General features: G+C 37.2%; 1 protein-coding gene across 1 annotated transcript in view; it reads left to right on the top strand.

Annotated features, from left to right (window-relative positions):
- Positions 1 to 11,560, top strand: part of EHBP1 (EH domain binding protein 1) — a 355,074-nt gene that overhangs the window by 157,638 nt on the left and 185,876 nt on the right. Inside the window, exons 5-6 of the mRNA XM_025192426.1 lie at positions 1,244 to 1,425; positions 4,675 to 4,814. Coding sequence (XP_025048211.1) covers positions 1,244 to 1,425; positions 4,675 to 4,814 — 322 coding nt within the window. The remainder of the gene's footprint in view (positions 1 to 1,243; positions 1,426 to 4,674; positions 4,815 to 11,560) is intronic.

Here is an 11,560-nt window from a genome sequence, read left to right on the forward strand (position 1 = left end):
AAGAGCACTTGTATTGTTTGTGATAGTCACATCTGTTCAACTTGATTCAGTTGAGAGTATTTGCATATTCTTAAGTATTTCTTCTGAGAGGGCCTAAATCCTTCTCAAGTGTTTGATGCATTTTTTAAATTCATTCATAAGGTATCTACATGCACTAATAGTTCTGTATTATATTGCTGTGCATAATCTGACAGATAAGGCTAGTTTTTTAAACAAGGTATTCTTTGGGGATGACATATTACATTCTGACTTATTCTACTGGGCAGAAATGTCAAGTACTTTGAAAAAGGATGCTTGAATGTTTTGATTGAATTAGTATTCTTTATTCAACATAAATTGTCGACTGTAGGAAAGTGTAGATTTATTATGGGGACCTTTTTCAGAAGAGTTAACAGCAGGGCTTTTTTGTTTTGTTACTAGACATATATAATTATTTCTTTATTATTATGCTGAGGTTTGGGAGCTAAACTGTTGTAGCTTCTTAGATGCATTTTTTATTAATGTATATCTGTATTCTAAATGTGAGCAACATCTTTGTCTTGAAATAAAGATAAAGTCAGGCTTTTATTTTACTCATTGTTTTCTCAAAGGTTTTATTATTAATTCTAGAACTTTAGAAATCTGAAACTCATATTATATGGAAACAATGTATGTTAGAAAGAAAATATCTCAGAGAACTATGTAATTTAAGTTCAATGCTTAAACTCTAGTCTATGCACAAAATAATACATATGTTTTTATTACTGTTATTATACAGTACTTCAAGGTTTTTAAAGGCAATATATAAACAGTAATTTTCACAACTCATTTATAGGATGGGTAAGCACTATCAGTCCAGTACTGAGCTATCGATCTGCAACTGGATTAATACAGTTAGATTCTTTTGCCCATGCAGAGTCCTGTTAACTTCAGTGAATATATGAGTCTCCTGTATGGATCCCATATCTGGATCGAAGCCTTAGTTATTTAGAGTCTGATCCTCTGGGATCAGAAGAAAAGCTTTTATTCAGTGGGCTAAGCCTTTCCTCTAAGTTCACCCATAATAATTGAGCCAGGCTTAGAACTGAGTTTGTATCTCCAGACAATACTTCCCAGGCTGTATCGCCTCTCCTGTTGGAGAAAGAAAAAAAAAAAAGAACAATGTAGATCTATTCAGGATGTTGGCTTTTTGTTGTTGTTTTCTATGAAATTCCAATTTATATATGTTACAACTCTTTCCTTTTTGCTTTATGTTTACATTCAGGAATCGCCTTCTGGACGTAGAAAAGCGCTCGCCACCAGCATTATCAACATGAAGCAATACGCAAGCCCCATGCCTACACAGACAGATGTCAAGTTAAAATTCAAGCCTTTGTCTAAGAAAGTGGTATCTGCCACCCTGCAGTTCTCTTTATCATGTATTTTCCTGAGGGAAGGAAAAGCCACGTAAGTTTTTCACCAGATAGGCTGCTTTGTGTTACCTTTCAAAGAACTCTGTGACTAGAGAGCACTCTAGTTGTATAGAATGGCAGGAGTTGAGAGTATCCTTCAGCATAGCAATCATTCTTGCCATACTTTTGTTTCTGAGTCTCAGTAAAAGTAGTTTCCTATTCTGACTATGGTCTCCTGTTCACCAGAGACCAGAAATCAACTCCTAACTTTTAAATAGCTTGCATCAGCCTAAAAATATCCACAGCTTTGGAAGAGAGCAGAAGTTGAGGGAGGTTTGGAGTGAAACATCAGGGTTTACTCAAAAACATACCTAGAAGAAAGGTTGGGGGAAACTGAGTAGAAGCACCCCTTTTCCACAAGAACCGAAAAGAGCCTAAGCCTGTTATTGCAGGGTTAGGATGAAAGGGGCAGAGGGATCATTGTTGGGTTGCTCAGGGTAGGGTTCAGTAAAACCACCTCACTTGCACGTTGATCTTCCCATTTCCTGTGTAGCATGACTGCCCTATTTATTTTACTTCAGCAAACCTCAGAGCAGAGAGGCTAGGGACTGTCTTTCCGGATGCTCTTCCCTTTATTTTTAAAGCATTTGAGGCACGATGCCTGCTTTTGTATTGATGGGAGCAGAATGCTTGGCAAATTGGCTCGTTTTCTGTCCCTTTCTTTTCCATATAGAATATGAGAATATGGGGCTGGCAGGATAAAGAGATGGTAGAACAGGTGAATTTTCCATGTCTGCTGATTTTTTTTTTTTCTGGATATCAGTGTCTTGTGGACAGCTTTGACTGACCGGAGGGTGACAGTTGATGCTTCCCACCCTTATACAGCATGTGCCCTGTCTCAGAACTGTTGATAAAAGGCATCCCAGACTTATTCATTTTGCTGTCTGGATTTTGGCATGGAGAGTTTCTTAATTGATTGTATGTTCTGCCATTCGCAATTGCACAAAAAACTTCCTTTCCCATTTGCTATCCTAGGCCATCCCTTTGGAGACCAGAGTATGTGCTCGTTTTAAAAAAAATAATATTAGAAATGTATGATTTTTTATCTGTCATTTAATGCATTTTTGCAACTGGAAATGAGGAGGAGAAGTTAGCCCCATCTTTTTGTGACTCATCAAGAGTCCATGCAGAGGAAATCTCTGTTTTAGGCTATGTGATACTGCTGTTTTAAGCCCTGACTCATGAAAAGCATATCTCTTCAGATCGGCACATACTTAAAGTCTCACTGAAAGTGATAGTATTCAAGAATATGCTTAATGTTATGTATAAGTTAACAGCCAAAAACTGAAGTAGCATCAGCTTGTTTTTAAGGACGTACTGTTTCAATTCATAAATAACCTTACAAACAAGTGGAATATCTTCTCTTCTGAAAAAGAAATAACAGAAAATTGTAGGTGTGGTCTAGTACACATTACAAAACTATACACTGAACTAACATTGACTCATATCTCCTCTAGGCTATCATAATTTTATAAAGTTCAGAATCCCCTAATGTGTTCTCAACTTTCTTTTATGATTTTCTAGGGAAATAATTTAACTCATTATATTATAACAACAAAATCCTTATATTTATGATCATTTTATTATGATTTAAAAAAGAGAAAAAACTTTTTTAGTCTTATCAGAAAGTAATTATAGGACTTAAAATAGAATTACATTAGAGGTTTTTGCTTTTTTGTTGAATCTTTCTTATTGAATAAAACAAGGGTATTCTACATGTGTTTATAGAATAATAAAATAAGAAAAATAAAAATATTTCTTTAGGAGGCCTTCCCACTTCCAGAACACAGATGAATTGTTGCATTTGAGATCTAAAGGTCTGTTGCTCCCATCATCACTGTGTACAGAAGAACAGTGAGTCTGTAATACATAGGTTTTTGTATTCTGGCTGTGCTGATGCAGCATTTAATTTCTTTGGTTCAAGAGTTGGCTTTAAATTATTGACTATCAAGAAAGTGAAAACAACAGTAGAGGATTTTCTGTATGTTTAACTTGATAGACTATCATCTTGAACTTTCCCCCTCATTGCTGCTAGAAGACTAGGATTTATACCTGAATATGAGTTGCTAGTGTGTATATATTATTGTGAGGGTTTCACAATAAGAGAGGCATCTTTGCAATTTCTTGATGGCTATTTATTGAATATTCTTGTTCTTAATTATTGTTATTCATATCACAAGAACACTTAGAAGCCTCTAGTAAGCTATAGGACCACATTTCATTAAGTAGCATACAAAAACAACATAAAAGAAAATTCCTGTCCCAATGTTCACAATTTAAACAGGCATTAAACCCATTGAAACTATTCATGTGTGTTATGTAACTCTTGTATGAGTGTGCAGAATTTAGGCCTGGATTGTGCATATCTGTTAGTTCCTTATCATGTACAATAGCTTTTAAAATAATTTTCATTATTGTTATGAAAGTGTCAGACATCAAATCCACCCATCCTGTTTTATCATGATCATCTTATAAAGTGAGAGAAAGGAAATTGATGATATTTTACTTGCCCATTTAAAAAATATCAATTACTGTGAGCAAGAGGATGAATAGACTGTTGCAAAGTTACTATAAAATAGTATAACTAATCAATAGAAAAACATTGAAAAGAGTTTTTAAAAAAGGGATGAGGCCATCCACGTTTCAAGAATGACATCAAATGCTTAAAGACATGTTGGTTACTATGGAAATGCACTTAGAACATTCATTGCTTTAAATCTTTTGCCTACAGCCATGTTTTCAGCAAGCTTCAATTGTAATCAACACTTCAGTGGTACATGCATGCAAGGACAGATGTTGGCCCTTCAGATGGAAGAGTTTTCCTAGCTAATGTACTAGTGCATTTATGAAAGGAGTTCATGTTTACTGAACAGTCTCTTGGAGTTTAGAAGATGTGGTTACAGATCACACAGTGCATAAAAGCAGGGGGATGACCAAGTATCCTCATCTTATCCAAAACAAGGAAATTATTGTTCTCTCTAACTTCTGGACTGATTAAAAAATTTAAAATGAAAGAGTTAAGTTAACACTTAATAATTTTTTTAACATTTTGTAATGGGAAAACTTGTAATGTAGAAATAATACTATGTACATGTAATTATATCTTATCCAAAGCCCATCTAGATTGACAGTTTAAACCAGGCTCTCTAATAAGGAAAAGGGATTTTTTTAAACAATAAAACAGTATCAAGCCTGGCATTAATGGGTTTTTTAAATTATTTTAAATTATTTATTTATCATGTAGGGATGAAGACATGCAAAGCCTGGCTAGTTTGATGAGTATGAAGCAAGCTGACATTGGAAATTTAGATGATTTTGAGGAAGACAATGAAGAAGATGAAGAGAACAGAGTGAATCAAGAGGAAAAGGCGGCAAAAATTACAGGTTGGTCTTGTCACAAAGGGAAATATATAAATTATTTTGTTGCTCTTCACTGGCTGGATAGCAGTGCTGCCATATATTTTTGCAGCCAGTTTGAAATGCTCTGTTGAAGGGGGAGGCCACCTGTCTGCACAAAGCTGAAGTGTACTGAATAGGAAGCACTGTAGGATTCAGAGTGCATCAAATGCAGATCTGTCCATATCTGGGCTGAATAACTGAGAATGAATGGTCCTCTTACTAGCAACAGAGATCCAGCTTCATCAAGAGTCAAGCAGAGGTAACTTCGGGTGAGCCCCCGTTTTCCCACTGGACAAATGCAAAAGGATGAAAGAGAAATATTTACATTTCCCAAAGTGAAATCAGTAACCTGTCCAAGGACTGATCTATGTCAGATAGTGAGCCATTTCTTTTTAGATTCTATAATTAAATGTCTGTCAAACTGTTCACACCCCAAAAGATTTAGTGCGTGTAGGAGGGCTTCCATTGTCAGTGCAAATCAGATCAGCATATGATAAAACCTTGGCTGGCATGATAGAGTTGTGGATGGTCCTGCGTTGAGCAGGATTGGATTAGATGACCTCCTGAGGTCCCTTCCAACCCTCCTTTTCTATGATTCTGTGAAGATGTTAAATTGTTAACAGAGGTGGTTTTTAGGCTTTTCAGGCTTTGTAGTTCAGCTGGAATTTCTAATAACTGAAAAAAATCAATAGGAGGGAGAAAGCTTCTACTCTTATACCAATCTTTCCTCCTATCAAGGTACCCTTTTAAATCTAAATAACAGAATGCTTCTGTCTGTAATAAGACTGGTGTGGGAGAGGGTTGGAGGAGAAATACCAGACAGAACTGAGATCATCTTCTAATATTAAATCTGGTGTTGGATCTGTATGGAGTTGAATGAGTTTGGGGTATAATGTGACAGATTAGGGAAATGGAACACTGAGTTGTGAAGGACTATTACTAAACATTCATAAGGAGTTTGGGGTGGGAGCAAGACTAGAAGACCCACTTTTAGTCTACCCTGGCACTGAAGTGGGTCATGACAAAACAGTTATGACTGACTTGTCCCTTGAACTGTGGAATACTGCAAATGTTTTTGTCCTATACAACTTTTATCTTCAGTTAAAAGACTTTCTAACGTTCAGAGTCCCCAGAAGGCCAAACCCTTGCTATGACTCCATCTCTGCTGGAACTATGGAACTTAAGAAGTCCAGAATAAAATATCTAAAATATAGAGACAGCATTCTTGATCGCGGTGTGGAAGAAGGCTGGTTTGGTCACTTCTAAGATGTGCTGCAAGCTCTTTGTCTCCCACAACACTTTTCCACTATATTTGCAAAGATTTAAGTACTTATGCAAAACAATGAAACGATCAAATCAAAATAAAGAACAAAAACTAAAACCCACAAGCCTCAAGCAAAATACCCAATAATCAGGGAAGGGAAAGGAGCAGGAGCCCATTATAAGTCTTCTGTAAAGACTTCCTTTACAAAAGAAAGGCTTAGATAATACTGTGACAGCTACTATAGAAACTACTATAAAAAACCCAGTATATGAAGGACAGATTCTGGTCTTTAGCTCCATCATTTGGAGGGCATCTTTTCCAACAGGCCAAACAGGGAATCCTTTGTATGGGGAATCCCCCATCACCATAAAGCTTATATAGTTAGGCTTATACTATTTACTTCCTTGCATTTCCAAATGCCAGAGTCATCTATTTTAGACAGAACTTTAGAACAGCAAGTAGAAGGAAGAAATGGTCAGTACCTTTGAGCAAAGAGTTTTCAACATCCAGTTGCTACTCAGACTGTTTTTCTAGTGTTGTTTTACTAACAACACTGGATGAGTTTGGGGTTTTTCTTTGTTGTTGTATGTCATATACTCTGTGACCCACAGGTAGGAAGCCTGAAAGGAAAGGGTCACTCAGAGACTGTTTTGTTTGTACAGCTACGGAATTATTCCCTTAGCCTAAAATTCCCTGTTTTAGCAAGGCAAGAAAAGGTGAGTGAATGCACATTGTTGGCCAGAGGCAGTGAAACAGCATAATATAAGGGCAGTAAGAAATCAGGAAAAATAGAAATGTTAATGATTTGTTCTAGCATCCATTTAAGTCAGTATAAAGACTTCTACTGACTTGTTTGAGGGTTGTATTGTGTTCTAGTGGTGCTATACTAATTTAGTGAAAGGAAGAACATATATACAGAGAAATTAAGAACTAATTGGGGAGACCAGTGTAGACTTATATGAAAAATGATGGAGTTGGACCAAATAAACACCAGTTTTAAGGTTTTAAAGTCTTTAGGTTTGGAATATTGTTGTAGCCATGAAGGTCCACAGGAAATATGAGAAGCAAGGGTTTTTCGTTGACACCTTTTGGATAATTTAGAAACCCTATACCCCTGACACTGTCTTGCTAATGCTAGAACCTTGACTCAACAAGGCCTCAGCTTTTTGAAGGCCTCTTTTCCCCTTGATCCTTTTTCTCCTTAGTTTAATGAGGTCTTAGCTTCTAACCATGTTCACCACTTCCCTCTCCCTTTTTGGAAGATAGTACCAGGTTGGGCTATCAATTTGTACCGAGCAAGGAGTTTCAAGGCTCTTGCAGACAACGCTTATGAGAGTAAAGGATCATAGGAAAGTAGGGCTGGAAGGGACTGCACAATAGGTCAAGTGACACATCTTCCAGGAAGACAGCAAGAATTGAAGGAGGTTCAATAGTAAGGGGATGATGGTACACATACCAACATAGTGAAATAGGATGTACCTGCAGAGGCATCTATATGGTGAGTGGTAATTGGTTTTCTTCTGTGATCATTGGAATCTGATTGGTTCCTCTAGTTATTCAGTGTATTACAAAGCTATAAAAGATGCAACTTTTCTATTGCACTTTGTACTCATATCCCTGCACACTTCCCCTCTGCCAGACAGTCTCATCAGCTAGCCCATACTGTGCAGTAACTATTAACCAGTTGACTTACACCGACTTGGGTGTAAAATTGATACCTCCGTGATGCAGGTATCAAATTTATGCCTGATTAGTTACTGCTCAGTAACACATGTTACTGACACCTTATTGCGCCCTAACACTGTGTTTGGACTGACTTGGGACTAACTTTAGTCCCAAGTCAGACCACACACAGAGTTAATGAGCTTTAACACCTGCACATGTAGACACTGGCCTATTTCCACTTAATGTGCAGTAAATTTAATGCGATGTAAATGCACATTTAGCTGCACCTACTGTATAGTTGGGAGAAATGTTAAACTAGCCTTTGAGCACAAAATGCCCTTTCTCAGGACACTTTGACTTCCTCAGGTCTTCCTGGTCTCTCACTTAAAAGTTCTAGAAACAGGTGAAGAAATATAGAAAGCAGGTGGATGGGGTGGCAAAGTGTTGTGAAAATAATGATTATTTACAAAGAATTGCATATATAGAAGCACTTAAAAGCTAATTGAGAAAGTGATATAATCCCTTTTGAATATCTGTTTCCCCCCTACATTTTCTCATGCATTGCGTGGTTAGAATGCTCAGAGAGATGCTGAGAGACAGGAACTACTGCATCTTCTTGCTGACTCATTGCTCTTAGGCAAGTCACTTAACCTCTGTGCACCTGTTTTCCCAGCTGTAAAATGGGGATAGTAACACCTGACTACCTTACAGAGGTGTTATGAGAATTAATTAGTTAGTGCTTTTAAAAAGGCTTTAAAAAGTAAAGTACTATATTGTACAAGTAGTAAATATTAAGTTTTATAACCTTGCTTTTAACTCAAGACCTAATCATTCTGATAGCTATTGTTTTTTTTATGGCCTGGAGATTAAAAGATTCCTCCTTTCATGAGTTTACATGTGGAGCGTGCTCTTAGGTTTCTGTTAAAAGCCGTTCCTTCTTCATAGCAGCAGCATATTTGGGCAAAGTTCAGTGATAAATGTCTACAGTAAATAAATCATTTCATCAAAGTAACCTGGTGAAGAGAGTAGTAGATAGATGGTATATAAAGTGATCTAAGGTTCTGTTCCCAGTTCTTTCCTGTCTTGTGCAATTTGGGGCCAGTCATGTAACTTACCTTTGTTTCAACTGTAAAGTGAATCTTGACAGCCATTTGGATCTGCCAATGGAGAGCACTTCATGGAAGTTGAATATAATCATAGAAATTATCACAGATTTGACCTTTATCAAGACTGAAAAATGCTTTCCATTCTATTATTATTTTTTAATAACTTCCCCCAAAAACCCATTAGTCTTAAGTATCTCACACTTGGTCCTAACCTGATTTCTTTGTTAAAAAATGTGAAAAAATTCCACTTAATCTTTCTATATTATGTGAACGTGAAAATAGTATGCATCTCTGTTTTTAATAGAAGCAATTAATTAAACAATTTAGTTACTGCATCATTTAAAGAGATTGACTTAAAAATGGTATAATTGTCTTGTATTTGGTCTTCTACGTGGACAATTCCTTTGGTAAGTTTCAAGATATTTGATTCACAGTTAACAAAATTAAGCCAGCAGTGCATGCTTTATTATTTCCCTTCATGTTTTTTAATAGCAACTTGGACCCTAGTGCTATAGTTGGTGGTAAATTGTCTACTACGTCTGTTCAGAACACTAAAGACTTGATTTGGTCCCCACATGATATCAGTTGTACATGGACAGATTTAGTATTTTGATAAGCGGGGTGCAGATTGTGTGGTACCATCACATATAACACACATTTTTCTCCAGTTATAAAGAAACTAGAAGCTTTACTAATACGCAGGGGGCCCATGGCTGTATTATTCAGTTTAAGATTGAAGCAAAAAACAAATAACTTCATTGGAATATGTATTACTTTGCCAAGTCATATATTATGTAAAAAAAACCTCACAACCAACTTGGTAAAAAAAAATCAAAAGATGTTGTTTCTTTAGTTCTATGGTCATTAGAATTAAATGTACATCTTTTTCAGATTCATAAAATTTAGTTTTCTTAAGCATCTCGATTTTGCATCCATTACTTCATTGGAAGTTATTTCTACAGCTGAGTTAATGCCCATATGAGTTAACATTTCCACACCTGAGTTAATATTTTTAGCTAGAGTTAAAAGCAGGCTGCAGGGCTGTGAAATAGGAGCTGCATTACTAGAGCAGCTACCAGATAACAGAACTGTAGAAGAAAGGCTGGCTTGATTATTGGAACATTAAGACCATTAAAAGGGAGCCAGGGTCATTAACACGTATGGAATGAAGAATTCAGAAGGATCTAGGTAGATTACAATGAGCCATGAAGTCAAGTAATTCAATTACTGCTGCCTGAATAGAAATTCTGCTGCCGGTGTCAGGCACTTAATTTTAAACTTTGGATGGTGTAGGGATCAGAGGGGTGCGACTGAACAACTACACCTCCTGGATCTACCCCTAGTAGTCTACCCACCTAATGTCAGTTAACAGTCTGAAATGCTGTGTGTTGCAGGAGGGAACCTTGCTCTGGAGAGCCACATGTTGTAATGTTATTTAAAAATCTCATCATCCAAGCTTCTTGCCAGGTGCCAAACTAAGTTCCTTCAGTCAGGGTTTTTGATATTCTGTCTACTTTTTAGTAGCAGCTAACTATAAGGAAAAGTCCCACTGATTTTAAACTCTGTATTTAATTTGTTATTCTCAAACAATGTTGGATTTTTAATTGAATTTTCACATTTTGAATTAAGAATATGAAAATCTCATCAATATCCATACCCCATTTTAATAACAGGGTCTTGGATTTTGTTTGATCTACCATTCAATAAGGTGAACTTTCCTTTTCATTGAAGTAAAGAAATAAATGGGGCATTCAAAATACCTTTTGAAAAATGGCTACTGTGACTTTGAGATTTCAGTGGGATCTGTGCAGTTTATTCTTCACAAATCTGAAGGATTTTCTTTTATTAGAATTTAGGAAGAAGGCAGTTGGAAATGCTGAATTGATTAATTATAATTTTACCATATTTAAATTCTATAGCATGGAAAATGTGCAGGCAATTTATGTGGCTGAGATGTGCTATATCAGTGTGGGCCAATCTTTTTGACAGACATGCCATACATTAGGCTTGTGTCCTTCCTGAGTGCTACTCTGATCCCCTTCCTCTACCCAGTCTGCTGAGCTGCTTTCTGCCCAGTATCCTTCTCTACTTTCTACTCCCTGCCCTGTGCATACTGCTTAATGTCCTGCTCTGCATTCTTCTTCCCACCCTATCGACTCTTCTGCTGCCTCTCCCCTCCCTAATCTGCCAAATGGCACACACAGAGTTTGCCCATACCACTACCTCTTGCTGTAGGTTGATCACCCTTGTGTTATGTGAGTCCTATTGCCTTCTCTAGAACTAACTATACGGTATTCCTCCTGCTTGGAAATTTGTGGTATATTTATATGGAGTAGGTACATCTTTGCTAAACATTTAAAATAGTCTGAGATTCTGTGCTGGGTCCTTCCTCCTACTAGCTAGGGACAGACATTCAAAAAGCTGGAGCCTGAATTGATTCAATCTTTGCAGGTTAGTCTAACCTACATAGATTGAACTGATTTCCATAAAGGAAAACTCCTGTCTGGTGGCCCCTTCTATCCGCTGGAGAGTGGCATCCAGGACAGCACCAGCCCCCGCAGTAGTGCATACAGCACAGGCTCACCCCCCTCAGCCCCAAGCCCTATTACTTGTGTCCCCCTTGCAAGGCGGCAAGGACCCTGAGGGGCCAGCAACCCCTGTCATAGTGTCCTGAGGAGTGCAAGACTCTTCTTGGG

This window comes from Alligator sinensis, unplaced genomic scaffold (assembly GCF_000455745.1).
Source record: "Alligator sinensis unplaced genomic scaffold, ASM45574v1 scaffold219_1, whole genome shotgun sequence".
NCBI lineage: Eukaryota > Metazoa > Chordata > Crocodylia > Alligatoridae > Alligator > Alligator sinensis.